Source organism: Sinohyriopsis cumingii, chromosome 11 (assembly GCF_028554795.1).
Source record: "Sinohyriopsis cumingii isolate HCF-2022 chromosome 11, ASM2855479v2, whole genome shotgun sequence".
NCBI classification, from domain to species: domain Eukaryota; kingdom Metazoa; phylum Mollusca; class Bivalvia; order Unionida; family Unionidae; genus Sinohyriopsis; species Sinohyriopsis cumingii.
The window spans coordinates 87703564-87724319 of NC_142971.1; the positions used below are offsets into that span (position 1 = coordinate 87703564).

At 34.7% G+C, this 20756-nt stretch overlaps 1 protein-coding gene across 2 annotated transcripts in view; it reads right to left on the reverse strand.

Moving 5' to 3' along the window:
- The window catches only part of LOC149788922 (dual serine/threonine and tyrosine protein kinase-like), a 72140-nt gene that overhangs the window by 15062 nt on the left and 36322 nt on the right, over positions 1–20756 (reverse strand). For both annotated transcript variants that reach the window (XM_089975062.1, XM_089975061.1), the window contains exons 7-12: positions 20544–20641; positions 13544–13752; positions 11123–11279; positions 4410–4565; positions 2029–2119; positions 51–129 (exon numbers count right to left, since the gene is read on the reverse strand). In XM_089975062.1, coding sequence (XP_089831188.1) covers positions 51–129; positions 2029–2119; positions 4410–4565; positions 11123–11279; positions 13544–13752; positions 20544–20641 — 790 coding nt within the window. The remainder of the gene's footprint in view (positions 1–50; positions 130–2028; positions 2120–4409; positions 4566–11122; positions 11280–13543; positions 13753–20543; positions 20642–20756) is intronic.

Here is a 20756-nt window from a genome sequence, read left to right on the forward strand (position 1 = left end):
CTGGTTATTATAATTAGTACAGGTGATGTGAATTAAGTGTGATAACTTACCCACAATACTTCCACTCATCATGGCTTCAGGTTTACAGAACCCAAGATCCGTGATCTTGCCTCTGTTTTTTTCATCCAACTACAATGTATTAATTCAAACGTAAAAAGACAAGAAACTTATTTGAAAGTTAAATACAGAATATACTAAAGTTTTAAAAAATTACAGTAAAGCACACATTTAACTGATTAAAGGTAAATACTATCTTAAAATTCATAACATGTCAATAAATAGGTTCATCACACCTTTTATAAATTTCTTCAAATACCACTGGATAATCTAGGTCACATGGTGATCATGGAAATTCAGTATTGCGTCTGTGTTAGTTCATGTCCCATGGTTCATACAGATATTTCATCAGGAAAATCAAGCACTTTTCAAAGTCTTTTCAAGGACAATAATTTAATTTTCAAGTACTATAATTAACTATTTTAAAACCTGGGAAGAATGTTAATTATGGTATTATAGTCAAAATAATTTCAGAATTACGTATTTCATTCTTAAACAAGAACTCCGGAATATTTCATGTTAAATTAGGCCTAATAGAAGATACTTAAGTTTAATGGTCTTTGGAGCATGGGGTAGAGATGCAGCCATCTCATCTATGTCAGTTTCAGAGGCAGCAGTCTTATTTGATTCAGACTCGTGTTTTTTCAAGTCTTGTCTTGTGACTTCTGAGCATCTTCCCTCACTGAGGTTTCAAAGCTCTTTAAATTCATAGTTATACCGGTGGTGCAAAATTTAGAGCTAAGGTCAAACGCATGGACATTTTTAGCAGAGGTATCAGATCCCAGTGATAAAATATACTGTGCTATTTCTATTGTATTTCTTCATCAATTTTAATTAAATAATTATGTATTCTATGATTAATTCTCTATTCATTCTAAGCAATTTTTTATTCAACATGACAAGAAATTTACCATTCTGAAATTTTGTGGATCAACATGCAAGTCACCATACTGTCCCCACCATGTGCAAAATCTGGAGACTTACAAAGCTATAATAGTAACTTCAGTTAGCATTCATCCAACATCTTTCAACAAACACAAAGACACTGCACTTGATTTATTATTTGGTCTTACAAATATATACAGCATCCAGCATGTACAACTCAGGGAATCTTGTTTGGAAATGTGCTTCCCAAGCAGAGTTCTTGACCGATTTCCGTTCATCAGCCTTAACAGCCCAATGAACACATCATCAATTTATTTTACAACAAGGGATGGTTACAATCCCAAATGAGGCTAAGTCTTACTGAATATATAAGCAAACCAACATGGCAATAAAATTCCAGGAAGACTCGGCTTCTGATTCTTTAATGGATTTTTTATTTTTTCTTCTTAATATTTATGTCAGAAAATTAATGTCTTTTAATGAATAGTGCCTCTTTTAAAATTAAAACACTTTTCAAGAACTACTAGTACTTTCTAGCACCTTTCCAGTACTTTTGCAGTCAGCCACAAGCATTTTTCAAGGTACATTAAAAATTCAAGCACTTTTCAAGATTACGCAAACCCTGGTATCAAGCATAAATCTGCAAAATTGAACTGTCTTCCTTTCGTTCTTTACCATGGCAACCTAAAACTGTGGAGGCAATCACATGCTTCTGTTGCTATTATTATAGTCCAATGCAGAGGATTTTTGATGGGATAAATTCATAATATAGCTTGTTAGCGACTGGATTTGAGATTTATGGGACCAGTGTGAAATTCGTACAGGACTTGGGGACAAGTGCCTTGTCCAATATTAATTACGAACTGACCCCATACATCTCATTTACGGTCATTTGTAAATACTGTGCAGTTTGTTATGAGTAATCAATTGAACAAATAAGACCTTTCCGGTGGCCTAAGTGGTTAGAGCATCTGCCTCAGATGCAGGAGGTCACGGAATTGAAACTCAGTCAAGCCATACCAAAGACCGATAAAAATGGTACAAACAACTGCCTCGTTTTGCAGTCAGTAATAAAAAAAAGCTTACCAAGACATTTTTCATCTTGATGTCCCTATGAACTAGACCCTGGTTATGAAGATATCGGATTCCCTCAACTACATCAATTGACACCTGCAGCCTTGAAATAGAAAAAAATATACATATATTGTCCTGCAGACATAAAACTATAGATGTGACCAGTATGCACGTGTGGTCTCTCTCAACAGGTTCAATATGATATAATCAATAAATCTGTACTATGATAACCTGGTCCTCCCAAGTGATCTCTAACAGCTTGAGAAGAAGAGAAATCACAATCTTAAAGAGTGACAATAATTTAGAAGAAAATGTGATAATCTAAATTTCATCATCTTGATACTCCATCAGATTTTAAGAGTTATCATTGGGAAATTTGTTGTTGTTTTTGTTGTTGTAGGGTTTAACGCCATTTTTCAGCACATGATAGACTATACATGGCGGCCAGCATTAATGGTGGAGGAAGAATTCAGGAACACCCCAGAAAGAACCACCAACCCTCGAGAAGCTACTGGCAAGCTTTCTCACATACCCACATTGGCTGAATCCGAGACTCGAACCCACGCAGACAGAGGTGAGATGGCAGTGATCTGTAACGGATAGTGCTTGAGATCACTTGGCCACTCGGGGCCCCCATCATTGGGAAATAACATTTGTGATCCAAGGGATGAATATACTTACAAAGACAGACAAACATAAACAGACACATGTAAAAACAAGACAAAAAATTAAACCATAAAGGTATGCAGCCTTTTTCAAGACAGGAATAATGGTAATTGGGGCAAAGTACTAACAACAATTCTGCTAAATTTTAGAAAGGAAATGTCGCTGTCAATTATCGTTTTACTAGAATATTTACCAATTCACATTAACATTTGGAAACTAAGCTCTGCTACCTCCCAAAAAGATAAAAAAATTATCTTTTCCACCTTTTATTTAGATAGACAATAAAAAAATGAATTTAAAATTAATATTAATCTAAAAAACTTTCACCTAAACCTAGGGTGTGGGCAAACATATATTTGGACGCTGACACAGATACCAAAGTGACACTTACATCAAACTTCCATCAAGGCAAACTCAACAAAAAACATGTATTTCTGGATTTGTTTAACCATAATACGAAGTTAGGAATTGGATCTATACTAGGCCTAACTCATTATGCTTGGCTCAAAATCATCATGTTCCGATACAGAATTTTCAATTGCTAACATTTACAGTTGACGTGAGCTAAACAGTTTGATCAGATATACTGATAGGTATAGTTTTGAAGACATATTCAAAATAATTCTACATCTTTCCTACATTAGTCACCATGTTCACGTGATGGGAAAAATTACTAAAAATATCAGACACTTGATATTAATCAGGACTGAAGAAGTGATACTGACCATAAAATGTGTAATGTTACTAGTGATAAAAAATAGAATGCACAGCAAATAAAGAATGAATGAAAACAGAATATAAGGCTATACAGAATGAATACAAATGACATGCAGAAAAAATGCAAATGAAATGATGAATATAAATAGAGAGCACAAATACTAGGCAAACATAATTATTTTCAAGCTGATGCTACATTTCCATATTCAAAAGCCCTTTCACAAAACCAAGGACCTAGTCTTTACACTGATGGGCCATTATTGAACTCCTTATATCCTGTGACGTAGTTCTTATTGAGGCAGACATAAAAAAACAACTACCATGTATATGTACAGTTTTTATCTGAACAAAGAAATAAAATCTGCTGTCAAATATTCTGAAACTACATTTTTACACTTATTGCAGTTGCAGTTTTATTTTCATTTATTGTAAATTCAATGGCATTTTATCCATTTGCTTTTTTACTTTAAGCTCATTTTTAAGGACAAGAAATCAAAAGTTTTTTCCCTTTATATTTTTAAATTATGGTTAACCTCACTTTACTCGATATGTACTTCCATTTAATTTCAAACAAAAGGGAACAATGGATGGAGGCAATAAATGCTACATCTAAAAGCAGTCTGAGACCATCAACGATGAATTATCAGATATCATTCTAAAAGAAAACATGACTGGAATGCAGATGGAAAGAAAGAACTAAATTCTGAATAACTTTTTTTATATAAATGACTGAATGAAGTTTGCAATAGTAAATTTCTTCTTCAAAATATATTGAAAAATGGAAATGCACAGGCACTGCACCTTTCATGTGAGTGCATATTCAAGTAAGGCTATAACATCTTCATGATCAATATGTAAATGTCACATTATGTTTATGTCTCGCCTACAAATATTATGCTGCACCCTCAAGGTATAAACTCTGAAAACAATTTATTAAAAATTGAAACCTAAAATTTTAACACATCAATGAAAAACTGTTGATGTTGGCGAGTCTAAAAAAAAATACATACCTGCCGGCCCAATCCAGTCCCTGTTTGATAGCAGCATACAAGTCCTTCTGTAGTCTGTCCATAATAAGCAATACAGCAGGATTTGTCCCCCCTCCATAGCTGTAATCTATCACAGACCCCAGTAATGTCAGAATTCTGTCATGGGGAGGAATGTTCCTGATATTCAATTAAACATTAAGTTAGACTTACCCTGGTAAATTGCACAATTGTACAAAGAGTGTCTGAAAGCAACTTTTGAAGACTTAATTGACATTTATTTTAAAAAGATATGTCCTTGCAAAGTTAATCTTTATAAAGTTAAAAGTAAAGAATAAGCACTATTTCAGTAAATATTTTTTAAAAAAGGTTTGCCAACGACCAATACTTATAGTGTGAGCTTGTATTAACTTATCGTTATTCAACTGGTTCCTTTTACATTTCTGTGATGAATAGCCTTACAAAAGAAAGAAGACCCAGCCAAATGTAAAGTCATGGCCAAAAGTAACAACTGTACAGTCTTATAATTTACATAAAAATTGACCTACTGCACTATTATTTTTTTTAATGTGGCTCCACAAATATTAATATTACTTAAATGATATTTCTCAGAGGTAAGGCAAATTGTTTTCCAATATATTATTTTCCAATATTTAAGATTAAATTTTAAAAAATAAATTTTAAAAAATAACAATAATTGGGAAATCACAAATCTTAGCATACTGATATACTGTGGTTTCGTTAATTTTCATGGATATCATTGTTTCCTCAAACCACAATATAAAGACTCAACAAAAAAATATGCCACATGTGATGAAGAAGCCCCTCTCTATTCTCCATTTTCTAACTGAAATATTCCTAGAGATCAACAAAGCTATTTGATAAATCACACTCTGTTCTCCATTTTCTAACTGAAATATTAATAGAGATCAACTCTATTCTCCATTTTCTTAATGATACATTCCTAGAGATCAACAAAGCTATTTGATAAATCAGACTCTGTTCTCCATTTTCTAACCGAAATATTCCTAGAGATCAACAAAGTTATTTGATAAATCACATTCTATTCTCCATTTTCTAACCAAAATATTCCTAAAGATCAACAAAGCTTTTTGATAAATCGCACTCTATTCTCCATTTTCTTAATGATACATTCCGAGAGATCAACAAAGCTGTTTGATAAATCAATGTCGTTACTGTGATCTGGTAATATTATTACACTTGTTTCATTTAACTCTTTAAGAAAATACAATCATAATGCATTTTATATTGCTCCAATGTACATGTACCTATACAGTAACTGGTAGCTTTAATTTCCAATCACTACCTTAAAGTGATACTTGTGAGATAAGTAAGGATACAGAGAAACTAGAAAAACATATGGTACTCAAGCATTAGTACTGCTGAAAATAAAAAATAAAAATAAAAACCTTTACTTAAAACCAGATTTATCACTTATTCTAAAAAACTTCTTCATTCAAGTAAAACTATTGTCAAAATCTTTAAATCTTCCTGATAGTACATCTCATTTAATCCATGCATGCTTGAAGCACAATCACTAATGGAGCCCTATGCTGATACACTAATTACAGCACAGTAAATAAGCTCACACTGCACTCATTTTCAGACAAAAACCCTGAATCAAAAACATGTCCATAAAGACTGCTGGTACATCCAAATGTTTGTCAGGTAAATAATCCTTAAGCTGTTGAATTACAAGTCCAGCTTTCTCAAAACCATGGATAATTAGGTCCATTTCTGCACACATCTTCACACAAGCCACAATTATTTATTCATTATGAATCAATGTTTTAAGGTCCATTAATATGGCACTGATCTTCACCAGTGATGCCTTCTTTTTCTGCAATGGCCTCCATGAAGTGTTTAGTGTACAGGTTGTGGAAGTGTGAACTGAATTCTTTTTTGTAGTTTATTTATTGTTATGTCTTGCATTCAAGTTGGTTTGTACATAAGGCAGGCTAAAATAAATTCTCTTTAAGATCTTCAAACTCTGATCGGCTCTGAACAAGGGCTCACATGTGGAATGATGATATTATCCAAACAGATGGGGGTCTAAGCCAAATTTTACCACACTTAAGCCACAGTGTTAACAACATATAATGTACTTATGGTGCAACTTTATGGACAGTGTTTTAAGGAAGTGATCATTAAAGATGCCAATGGGTACCCAGGTACTCACCCACTGATAATAACCTGGGTAATAAAACGAACAACTGGTACCTGTTTTAAAAAAACAATTTTCCAAGTTCAGATCAAGACAGAATAATGATTACAGTTCGAGGCTCATGTCCTATATGCATTATTCATCATCACTGGGACATCTATGGTTGCTAACAATTTAAGAATCAATGCTAATATTTCAAGCTTGACCGTCCCAACTTCGTGCCCATCCATGGTTCGTGCACCATTTTTTCATGACTTGAATGCACTTGTTTTGATATCCTGATGACATTAACTAAAATCAAATTTAAATTGCACTACTATTCAAATAAAAGAAAGCACAATGGAAATGTCTGGTTTAACCAATGCCATCTTTGTCTCAAGTTTGTGGCCTTGGAGCCAGTGTTCGCTGTTCAAGTCAGGGTCGCTTTTCACATGTTTAATTACCTGACTTTTATATTAGTAGGAAACCAAAGACATTTTTTTTGTCATGGCAAAGGCTACACAAAAACGTGTTACTCTAAGATGCACTTCATATATCATGTTATGAAAAAATAAATGAAATTGACAACTATATAAATTTAAATTTTTCACTGAAATATTTAAATATAAGGGAAAAAATCTTTATCTAATAACATCAAAATAAATTTTATACAAAAATTCACATGTAAAAGTAATTTTTGCATGAATTTTACATTGAACAGTTCCAAGAAAATAGATGAGTTTCTTGACTGTGAAACCACTTGTCCTAGATTCATTCTATTTTGATACTGCATACACCACTCCCTCTATAACTCGCACCCTGATAATTCATGACTCAGCTTATAATGTGGGGTCAGGCGTGGATCCCATTTTTTAAACCAGAAAATTACCAAAAACTGATCATTATTTGTTGAGCTTGAAGAAAATCGCAAACAAAATTGGTAATGGAAAACTTGATACATCATTCGTTTTATTGTCAAAAACAGCAGATGGGAGATGGACATTTTAATCAACATTAGGAAATATCAACTCATAAAATTTGTTATATTTTCTTTCCAAACTACATTCTTAGTTCACTGTAATTAACTATATTCAAGGAAATTGTAATCAATGAAACTGTCACTTACACCTAGTGAAGGCAGCACTTTAATAAACAAATATCAATTAAATAATTTTTTTATCAACTGAAATTTGTGTTCTTCTATCTTTCAGTTCCTTTAACTCATTCGGCCCCAGAGGTTTTTGTTGTTTTTGCCTGAAATGTGCATAGGAATGACATTTGGGGTGCTATTTCTGAATACATCATAATACAGCAGTTTTCAACAGATTATCCATGAGAATAATGCTTAGTTGTATTAGAAACATCAATTTCCATTGGTTATTTTGCTTGCGCATGAGCAGAAGGGTAAAAGTTGGGTTCTTTGGGGTTTTTTTTGCTTAATAGACCCATCATTTTCATATGGGGACTGCAATTTATTCCAAATGCCCACCTTATCCTAGTTTTTGCAAAGGTTCTGTGTGCAGTTAAGACCGGTATGCCTTAGATCTGAGGCCAAAAGGTCTAAAATCCGGACACAAAATCGCATTCCGATCTCGAGCGAATTTTGGGTGAAAAAAAAACGGGTCCAAAAAATGAGCTTTTTCTCTCTGTATTTTGTAGTGCAACTAGAACTTCCAGATTATTTGATATCTTTTTAGAGCTATATCTGTCTGCTTTTTTCTAATACCACCCACGTTGGTGTATCTTAAATGGCCTTGATGCTGCAGGGCTTTGAAGTAGGGTACAGCCTCATCACGCCTATAGACGGGATCGGGGCCAAATCGGTTAAGCAAGTTTATGGAAATTTCTTAGAAATTGTCACAGAATGGTTCTTTTTGTAATTTATGTGCAAAACTGATTCACAAATGATGAAATAAATAAGTAATATTCCGATTTAGTGATGTCACGAAAATTCACCCATTAACTTATTCGGCCCCAGAGGTTTTTGTCGTTTTTGCCTGAAATGTGCGTGGGAACGACATTTGGGGTGCTATTTCTGAATACATCGTAATACAGCGGTTTTCAACAGATTATCCATGAGAATAATGCTTAGTTGTATTAGAAACATCAATTTCCATTGGTTATTTTGCTTGCGCATGAGCAGAAGGGTAAAAGTTGGATTTCTTTCTTTTTTTTTTTGTTTGTTAATAGACCCATCATTTTTGTATGGAAACTGCAATTTATTCCAAATGCCCACCTTATCCTAGTTTTTGCAAAGGTTCACCTGTCTGTGTGCAGTTAAGACTGTTATGCCTTAGATCTGAGGCCAAAAGGTCTAAAATCTGGACACAAAATCGCATTCCGATCTCGAGTGAATTTTGGGTGAAAAAAAAACGGGTCCAAAAAATGAGCTTTTTCTCTCTGTATTTTGTACTGCAACTGAACTTCCAGATTATTTGATATCATTTTAGAGCTATATCTGTCTGCTTTTTTTTAATACCACCCACGTTGGTGTATCTTAAATGGCCTTGATGCTGCAGGGCTTTGAAGTACAGCCTCATCACGCCTACAGACGGGATTGGGGCCGAATCGGTTAAGTGTAATCATCATAAATGCAATGTGTCCTCTTGTAATTAAATGCAAAATGTGTCAAAATCTACTGCAACAGCTATGTCTGCAAGCAACTCTCTGAAAACCTAATTAATTGCCTCCCGTGTTTTGATATCGGACTGGTGGAAGCATTTGTAGTCTTGTTGTACTAATTAAAAAGCAGGTCTACTTATCTGTTGTCATGTTAATTACATCTTTTGAATTAAATAAAGGAGGTGGAATAAACAAAAAAGTTAAAATGCATACAAATCCTACATACTTAAGAACCAGTGGCCCCAGCTGTATGTAAGTTGATCAACTGAACACTTGTAATAGTTATTGTGCATGCAATCTAATTAAACTACTTTGAATTAACCTACTCAATCATAACTAACTGAAGATAGCAAGGCAACCAAGAGAAATGAGAAATTCATAAAATAAAGAGCTTTGTTTCACAGATACGGACCATCATGGGGAAAACGAGTTTCAGAGAATTCCTGAATTCACAAGTACGGATATCCTCAAGGATGATAAGAAGTTTCACTGTTACTTGCAGTGAAATCACGACATCAATATTTTACAAATTGAACAATTCAAAAATTGAGTTTGAACGTAGACAATTGTCTCAGGAAATGTTGCATTTTTTTTATATAAAAAAGAGTCCTGTATGGTAGTGTATAAACAGTTAGTCTGGTTCTCTGCTTCATAGACTCCTTGTTTCACAAATACTATTATACACAACTATGGGAACCAGACTAATCAACAAAACAAAAAGCTGTGACATAATACATTAATGTTTTTGCATATCGTGTTGGTTGTTGAAACCAGTTGGAATCATGTTATTGATCTTTCAGATGTTGGACAAAAAGGTCGAAAATAATACAGCAATCATCATTTGTGGACTTTATGACTATCTGCGAAAGTTACTGCAGACGTGCAGACTAGTTGAAATGAGTGCTATGCATAAATAATTTTCAATTTCTTGTGTCTATACCCTTTTACTAACTACTAATCCACATGAATTTAGCTGATTTGTGACAAAAGTATTAAATGCAGATCAAGGTAAATAGCAAACATAAAGGTACGTTTTTCATAGTTTTCTGTAATTATGGCGCGTAATATATAGATTGCTCTTTTTATGCTCAGACCACTCTGGTGGCCTAGTGGTTAGAGCATCCGTCTCGGATGTGGGAGGTCATGGGTTCAATCCCCAGTCGAGTCACCTGAAAGACTTACATAAATGGTACCAACAGCTGCCTCACTTGGCACTTAGCATTACGAGGTTAGTGTTAGGACTGGTCGGCCTGGTGTCAGGATAATGTGAGTGGGTGGGACATCATGCTAAATGTCTGCGGCATGATGCCCCAGTGCTAGACATCACTATAAATTGCCACACTGCAGACATTGTAGCAATATGACTGAAAAATTGTTAAAGCTACGTTAAAAATCTAAATCACGCACTCACTTTTTATGCTCAGATTACATTAGTAATCATTATGCATATACTTCTCTTGGCGGTTGGCATGTTCAGGTTCACATTTAATACAATTTCCCTTTGATTGGGTACCTTGGTAACTGATAGTTAGGACTGACAGGTACCCAACAGAAATTTCACCAAATTTCGACATCTTTAGTGATCTAACACGTATACTCTAGCAACCAATTAGCTTCATGTTGCTAGCTGCATCGGCTCACTTTTATGTTGAGTGTAAGTGATTGATCTTGACAGATATTTGATTAATGCCGTTCATCTGGATCTATTGTTTTAACCGCTTTAGTGACCATCATTTGTTGCTGATGTAGTTTTCTTCTTTTGTAATCTTTATTTTGGGTCTTTGCTGTGGTTAATCCATGAAATTAAATACCTACAAAAATGTGAACTTTGAAAGGCAAATCCATGAATTTAAGTACCCAAGACAATATCTTTTAGTTATAAAACCATGAGAATGGGACCCAAGAAAATAAATGAAACTCAGGACCACAGCCCTACTATAATTTTACTTACTTAGTGTAGAAGAACTCTAGTGCCAGATCATTCCAGTGTTTATCATCTGGGGGAACAACAGACTTTATGGCACATGGAGAATGCCCTGCCCAGGAGTCACAGGAGTAAACAACTCCATACTGACCTCTTCCAATCTCTCGGCCTGCCTGAGGCATACCTGGTGAAGATGAACAATGTTCTTACATGATCTAGCCACTTCCATTTAAAGTGTGTATAACATACCTACCATATTCCAAGACAGTGCAAGGGGTGGGGTTGAGACTAAAAAAGTGTGTTTTGTGATACAAAGGGGGGGGGGGGTCAGCGCATGTGACAAAACAAACACATCATCCAATAGAGAAAAAGCTATCTTTGATAAAAGCCAATGGAAAATTATTGGAAATTCAAAATCTGAATAAAATAAAATAACTTTTGTGGGTTTTTTTAAAGCATTTAATACACTTATAAAAGGAAAAAGTTGTATACCTACAACTGTTAAATATCATCACAACACACAAACACATATTAATAAACATGCAAACAATCACAACCACACTGACATTAAATAAAAACATACACCAAGCTTCTATCTTTAAAATCCACTGGATAGCAAAATATAGACAGAAATAGATGCAGTGTTTGTGGCTCTCAATAGTTCAATAGGGGTGTCTGAAGGTAATGCAAGTGTCATTTGTGTTCATCTTAGCACTCATTGGAGACTAAATCTAATTTCCCTGCTAGATTTTCTGAGCTAATCCTGGTCAGAACTGAGTTGTTATTGATGACCAGAATGTTAGAACTGAATCTCATGCAGCCTGACCATTACATATGCTCGTCTCTATTGAAAAAAAATATATACATCACATTCTTTTGCACATGCTTAAACAGCGTTCTTTTGCATACCAGGGTCCAACAACATGGAATGAATTGCCCACTGAACTTAGACACAAAGACACAGTGATCACATTCAAGAGGGCTCTCAAAACTCACTTATTTCAATTGCAAGAACAAACTTAAAGACCTAATAATGTTTCCTACCTGAAATATTCTCAGCATGTTTTTTATTTTTTAATGTTTTTCTACTTTCGTGTTGTTTGTTTTTGTAATAATATTATTGTTTCTTATCTTATAGGTGTTGTCTGATGTTGTAAAGCGCTTAGAGCTTCTGAAGATTAGGTGCTATACAAAGTATTCATTATTATTATTATTATTTGGAAGTCACCACTTCAACGAGGGAAGGGAGGAGGGAACCACGATATTTTCAAGTCAAATGGGGACCTTACAGGTAATACATAAGTAAGAAACACCTCTGTCCATATGGGTGCTGCCACTTTATTAACACAAATCAACTGTACTTGTCTTTCAAATATCTATTTCATAGCTAAAAACATCCTGGGGGCCCAGAGTGGGCAAGTGGTCTAAAGCGCTCTCCCGTTACGGATCACTGCCATCTCACCTCTGTCTGCGTGGGTTCGAGTCTTGGATTTGGCCAATGTGGATATGTGAGAAAGCTTGCCAGTAGCTTCTCAAGGGTCAGTGGTTCTTTCCAGGGATTTCCCGGGTTCTTCCTCCACCATTAATACTGGCCACCATGTATAGCCTATCGCGTGCTGAAAAATGGCATTAAACCCTACAACAACAACAAAAACATCCTGAAAAGTATGGGTCAATTAAAAATTGGTAATACAATTACAATAATGAATAATAAAAAAAAATCTGAATGTTCAATTTAGTGTGCCAAAAGTATTCTGCTATTTTTATGGACTTTGTACACTCCAGAATAATTCATGTCTATATTGTTGTTTAAGCATGTGCAAAAAATGCAATGCTCCCTTTGCTGCTCTGCTTGATAAAGTCAAATTTCATAAATCAGGAATTCTGTTGCTGGGCTTTGCATGTTTTGCCTACAGTTTGATAGTTTGATGCTGCCTGAATCAAAGGGAATGTGTTCTGATATTTTGCCTTTAAAAAAAAAATCACACTTGAGCATTATTCTGATGACTAAAGTAATCCATTTTGCATTTTATATATGGAGTCTAAAAAAATCTGACTCAATTCGTCAACATGCATCTCTTTTATTAACCTATAACCTAAAATGAATTGGGATGTTCCCCTTTGTGAACTTTACCTATGCAAATTAGCATGGAGAGAAAAAGTCAGTGATTATGTTAGAATGTTGTGTTATGGCAGTAATGTTATAAAACCGAGAGTGATACCTTCTGCAAAGGACACTTGTGCCCTATGAACACTTAGTGTGCTGATTAACTTCCTGATTCACAGAATCTAACAAGGTCCAAGTTTTTATTAGAAATCAATGTGAAATTTTGACATTTGATTCAAGTATTAACATGAAGGTAGAAAAAAGTAATATATAGGATTGCACATTATTTATGAAGTCTTTGATAACAGTAAGCACTGAAATAATAAACAAACAGAACTCACCATACAAAATTACATCTTTGAGAGAAGTGCTTTCTAGAGCAACTTTAGCCACACGTGGGGCATGGACTTTCCGAAGCTGTAGCCTGCTCTCTTCTATCTTATCAAGTCTGCCACTATGCTTTGCCTCTAGTTGTTTCAGGGCATGGGAGAATGCCTCATGAGACTTGCTCAGTCGATCCTTTATCTGGGAGGATATGCTCTTGGCAAGTCTGGACAAAACCAAATGACAATATTTTTATTTGTAATCCAACAAAAAATTGTAATCCAATACAAAACTTCTATTACAAAGGGGTAGTGGGGGATGAGGTGGGCAAGCATTCTTTTAATATGCACTGATATGCCGTATGCAAATACAAATCAGCTGCCATAGTGTCCTGTAATTTGTTATCATGGTGTCCCATAATCAGTTGTCTAGGTGTCCAATAACTAGGTACTGTTTCAGCCAAATGCGGTATTGTTGTAACTGTCTTGGTACAATGCAAAAATAATAAACTGGCATTTCCACCCTTGGCCTGAGCACCAGGTAGCATATTGTGCTTAAAATATGAGGCAGATAGTCAAAATATACAGCTCTCCTGCATTATAACACAGTAGTCAGGTTGATAACTGCAGACGGTATAATGTACAGAACAGAGTTATTGAATATTATAAGAGTACTTGTGTATTAGGGAGGGATGGGGAAAACAAACTGTTTAGCAATACTGTTAGTTTATGTAAATTGGGTATTTTGATTTCACTGCAAATTGTTTCCAATAATAATGTTTTAAAAGTAAATACAATCATACTACCAAGCTTCTGGCTGTTTTCTTTTCAATCCATAATGTCATACATATTATGGATCAGATGATAGTAACAACAAAACAATGATGCAAACACCTCATTTTAATAAATATACATTCTAGCTATAATTTCCATCTACAACTGCATCACGTATAAGTTATTTTAAAATGATGAAAAATATCAATGGCCCAAAAAAAATTATTAAATTCAGGTTGCACTTGAGGTCAATGCATCCTGATCTTAAAAACATCTTTTTTAAATACTCAGTCCACGGTTGCACGTTTACCACTTCTACATCCATTTTGCAACAAAATAAATGAACATCTATCTGTCTGTAACAAGTGCACTGAGCAACGTCAAGTCATTTTTATTAATAAAATATTGTTTTCAATTCAAAATATCAGTTAAATATGATGATTAATGGCTAAATGATAATCACATCATGTGCTGAACATCATCAAATGAGTTAAAAAGTCCCCATAGTACAACATTAGCCTATTCAAAATCCTCCTCCTTGAATCCCTTAAAATCTAAATCATATTCTCACGATAAACTTTCCTTTTCCCGGACATCTCAATTGTGAGGATTAAGCGTCTTAATTAATTTGTAAATACCAATAATAATGCTGAACTCACTTTTAAATCTAACTGATTTCACTAGAAAGAAAATTACAATGGCTTGAATGGACCTTGCTTGTAGCTTTTTTATGCAAATGAGGAATTGTCTATTCTGGGCTGTAATGCAATACAATACAAAAAGTGGCAGTAAATACAAAAGATATGCTGCTTTAATCCTTTCTGTGATCTGTTGCTGTCCAGGTTTCGGTAAACAATGATCAACAATAAGCTGGTCTACTGTATAATCAGTGAGCTGTGTTTACTGAGATTAAGTCACTGATCTGTCCTGCCAGAGAGGATTTAGTGTTAAAGGCACGTTCAACAGTCCTGTGCACCTTTGTCAAAAACACTAGTCACTATAATCCAGCGACAATTATGGCTTATTAAGGAAATGACTATATCGAATCCAATATTTTAAACTGTGTGCATACAATAGTTGTTAATCAGAGTTAAACCGTGACTGTAAAAACATGTTCTGGTAATCTCCAAATCAAGTACAGTAGCTATGATGTAAAGTTTTCAGCTTATATATTTTTAACATAAAAATAAAAATTGTTATAATTTTTATTGTAGAGTCGATTGCATTGCATTACTGTTATATCTGCAATCACATTATAGCAAAGCTTATAATTATGTGGAGGAGAGCTGTATGAAGGTCAACATTTTATTACCATTCTACTGTTAACTACATGATTCTAATAAGAAAAAAGGTTAGAACACTAGTGACCTATCAGTAATTAAAATCTTAAATCATATTCTCTACATTTAGTAATGACAGACAATAACAGAGTTTATGAAGCAACAAAGCAATGTCAGAAACTGAATTTACCATAAATACTTGCTTATAAGTTGGGTACAACTGCAAATAGCACAGACTGTGATCTGCCATTGCATAATGAGCCAGCAAATCAGGGGCCATGTTGTGCATATGATTACTCCTAAGAAACTGTGGAGACCCAGATCTCTTGATCCATTATGTAGCATCAGATCTGGATCTTTGCAATATACAGTAGAAATTGACTTGTAAGCAAGTATATATGGTACTCTTGTTGATATTGATTTTCATGGTTTTGCACATAGGTCATTTTTTTTCAATACTTAAATTCCTACATATCACTCTAATTCAAAAAGGCCATATTGTCATCACATAACGAATGATGAAGCACATTTTCTTTAAAGTACGTTCCAAGTTGGTAAAAGTTAGTTTGCGTTTTAAGCCGCCGTTGGAATAAACGTTTTCCCTACAAAAAGGAAACTTTCACAGCACAGTAAACGTGTTCCAGTCACGTTGGAAAATGCAAAAATCCATAAGATTCCATCACTTTTGTTTAAGTTTGGTACTGACTTCCTTTGAAGAAAAGTTCTTTGCTGTTATTGAAAGATTGCAATCAGCTTTCTTTGATGAAGGGTGCATGCGCTATTGGAGTCACCGCTAAAGGACAGCTTTGGAGAACCAAACGAATGCCCATTTCTTATTGTGGCAGCAACATCAAATAATTGTATTGCATAACTGAGACTGGTATTTTTTCCATTTGATGTGCACATTTTCATAACAGTCGGTGCTTCAAAGGTAATCTCTTTCCTTTGAAATTTCAGCAAACTATTTTATCTGGGCACATTTTTACAAAGGAATTAGCCATCGTTTAGACTATTCTAGTTACTGTCCCTCCATGCCTACTGAATAAACCAATAAGTAATTACAGTGGAACCCCGCTATAACGTGCCCCGATTTAACGCGAATTCGGATACAATGCGGTTGTGGCATGGCTCCCGAAATTTCATATTTTTTTCTCTCGAAAGTACATGAAATAGCACATAAATAAATTACTATCATCATGGAGAGGTGATCGCATATGGATTCTAATTTAATATGATCATGGCGTGGTTCCTGAAATAGGGTGTAAAATGTTTATTATCATTTTGGGGGAAGAGTTTGCGTATAAATTTTAATATAATACGATCGTGGCGTAACTTCTGAAATTTAACAATATCACCAGGTTCTTAAAGTGTTATGCCAAAAATAAACATTATCGGAAATGTTACTTATTACTGATCCAGTAAAAAGAAAAAGCCGCCAGCATGTTTGCTGGGCTTGATGGTGTTATTAGATGAAATCAGTTGACCAGTAAATAATGTCTGCTTTATTAGCTGGAAACTGAAAGGCTATGAAATCAAATTTTATATGATCGTGTCGTGGTTCCTAAAATTTTAAATACATGTGTATTTTTCTGGTACCGGGATTTTTTTTATTTTAGGTACGAGAAATAGTGTGTAAAATGTTTATTATCATTCTGGGGAAGAGTTCATGTATGAATTTTAATATAATACAATTGTGGCATAGCTTCTGAAATTTAACAATATTCACCAGGTTCTTGAAGTGTTATGCCAAAATAAACATTTTCGGAAATGCAATTTATTATTGGTCCATGAGTAAAAGTCAGTAAGTCATCCTTGTGATTGTTTTCAATTAATTCTGTATACAATCATTGCTCAAACAATAGCCAACATGTATTTCTTCTTTAACTGCGTTCACAACCAAGCATCAGACAATGCGGTGGTTGATTAAAGATTCTCACAATTTAATAAACATCAAAAAAGGGTAGGGTAGGAAATTGTAAATGCGTTACAATTTAATTTTTTATTTTTATTTATAAAAGTGCCTCGTTGCCATTTGGTTGTTGTTGTTGTTGTAGGGTTTAACGCCATTTTTCAGCACAAGATAGGCTATACATGGCGGCCAGTATTAATGGTGGAGGAAGAACCCGGGAAAACCCCGGAAAGAACCACCGACCCACGAGAAGCTACTGGCAAGCTTTCTCACATACCCACATTGGCTGAATCTGAGACTCGAACCCACGCAGACAGAGGTGAGATGGCAGTGATCCGTAACGGAGAGTGCTTTAGACCACTCGGCCACTCGGGGCCCCCGTTGCCATTTGGGTTTACTTATGAACTCATTATTGCGCAACAAATTATTATCATTTTGGGGAAGAAATCGTGTATGAATTCGAGTATAATACGATATAGAATACGATCGTAGCATGGTTCCTGAAATTTTAAATAATGTATGTGTATTTTTCTCGTACCTGGGAAAATACTTTTTTTAAGGTACGAGAAATAGTGAGTAAAACGTTTATTTTCATTTTGGGAAGAGTTCGAGAATAAATTTGAATATAATATGATCGTGGCTTGGCTCCTGAAATTTAACAATTTTACCAGGTCCTTGAAGTGTTATGCCAAAATAAACATTATCAGAAATGTTGCTTGCTTGTTACTGATCCATGAGTAAAGCCAGTAAGTCGTCTTTGTGATTGTCTTCAATTAATTCTGAATACAATCGTTCCTCAAACAATAACCGACATGTGTTTCTTCTTTAACTGCGTACACAAACAAGCAGCAGCCAATGCAGTGGTTGATAAAAGATTCTCACAATTTAATAAACATCAAAAAACGAAAGCCGCCAACATGTTTGCTGGGCTTGGCGGTGTTATTAGATGCAAACAGTTGACTAGTAAATAATGTCCGCTTTATTAGCTGGACATTGAAAGGGTATGAAATTGAACATGCGTTCAGCTTTAAATTTTTTTACAAATAAAAGTGATTTGTGATCATTGCAGGCCTACTGCACCTAGTTTATTGAATAGTTTACATATATATGCAATTTTTACAATGGAATTACGTATTTTATGGATTAATTTCAAGCCCCGACGGTACGATACCAGACGGCCAGTAAACGGTGTTGATACTCTGTTCATGCTATATATTAAACGTTGAATTCAGACACAATGATCTGGGGAAAAATATTGAATATTGTAAGTCTGAGTGCCATTTTTCAATGGAATTACGTGCATTATAGATGAACTGAATGCCACAACGGCACGATAGTAAACAGTGTTGATACCCTATTCATTATATACATTAGGCATGAATACAGTTGAGTTGTTTTCTGAAAAAAGTAAAATACTTTAAAACCCCACATTAACGCGACCCCGGTATTAACGCGATCCAATTTTGTGGAACCCAATTATCACATTATAGCAGGGTTCCACTGTACGATGTATTTTTTATAAAAATTAAATATTTTTTTATACATTTGTGGTAGCAGCGTGATGCTGCCTTCCATGCATGCGTCTGAAAATTAACAAAGGGTCAATTGACGATAGACACAGGTGTTTTGATGACAGGGATTATTACAGAAAACATGAGCGTTCTGAAGAATTTAATTCTGAGTGAAACGAAGAGGAATTTTACTTAACATCCACATACAAATGTCAGTCTTTGTAAATATATTAATTACTAGCGAGCGGCCAAAAATCCGATGGAAGATAGATTACGAGACAATGCCTCATCCGGTTGATCTCCGTTACCAGAAATGTCAACAACAAAAAATTGGATATTTCACAACATAGAGAACTCATGCTAGATGTCAGGATAAGCGGATTATGATATAACAATGCACTGTTTAGATGGTTTGTCGGTATGGACAAAGAATTTGTTTATGTAACAATATATAAATTTCAGTGCATTTTATATCCAGTTTATGGCTTCCTTTCATGGGGCCTCTGAACTTCTGCACTCCAAACCAATGGTTGTATATAAAAGTTTAAACAGCCAACAATGTCGGCAACAAATAAAAAAAGCCACATTATATAAAACAGAAAATAAGGACAAACAATCCAAGTTTGCGTCATTGGCGAAAACCTACACAATCCCAGAATAAACTTTTTATGCGTTTTTTCTTGTTCTTACTTTTAAGAAGAAAAAAAATTACTTTTTCGTGTGCGAGAAAAATACTTTTTCATGTACGAGAAAAATACATAAAAAATTTCAGGAGCCAAGCCACAATCATCTTGAATTATTCATACGTGATCTCTTCCCTAAAATGATAAGCAACTTTTAAAGTTTTTTGGGTACCTTTTAAGATTTTTTTTTTGTGCACAAGAAAAATACATGTATACGAAATTTCAGGAGCCATTCCACGACCACGTTATATCCAAATTCATGTTATAATGGAGCGCGCTATAGCGGGGTCACACTGTATATCTCTGGTACTGAGACTATACAACAGCTTTAAGATATCTGCCTTTTGGGACTGAGACTGTACATCTTTAAAATATCTACCTCTTGGGACTGAGACTATTCAACATCTTTAATATATCTACCTCATGAGACTGAGACTATATACCTCTTTAAGATATCTGCATGTTGGGACTGAGAATATACAACATCTTTAAAACATCTACCTCCTGGGATTGAGACTATACATCAGCTTTAACATATCTACCTCTTAGGACTGAGACTATACAACTCCCTTAAGATATCTACCTCTTAGGACTGAGCCTATACATCAGCTTTAAGATATCTGCCTCTTGTGACTGAGACTGTATAACATCTTTAAGATATTTACCTGTTGGGACTGAGACTATACAACAGCTTTAAGATAGCTACCTCTTGGGACTGAGCCTATACATCAGCTTTAAGATATCTGCCTCTTGTGACTGAGACTGTATAACATCTTTAAGATATTTACCTGTTGGGACTGAGACTATACAACAGCTTTAAGATAGCTACCTCTTGGGACTGAGACCAAATAACATCTTTACCTGTTAGCACTGAGACTATTCAACATCTCTGAGGCAACCCTCTTTTTCCAGTCATTGTCAATCTTTGGGGGTGTACTCCATGGCATGGCTTGAACAAGCTAAAAAGTAATATTATATATACTATATTATATATACTGTATTAGTTTTATTTTTACATTACACAATGGGTTTTATCTACTGTATGTGCACCATATGTACTCACTTATAAATTGA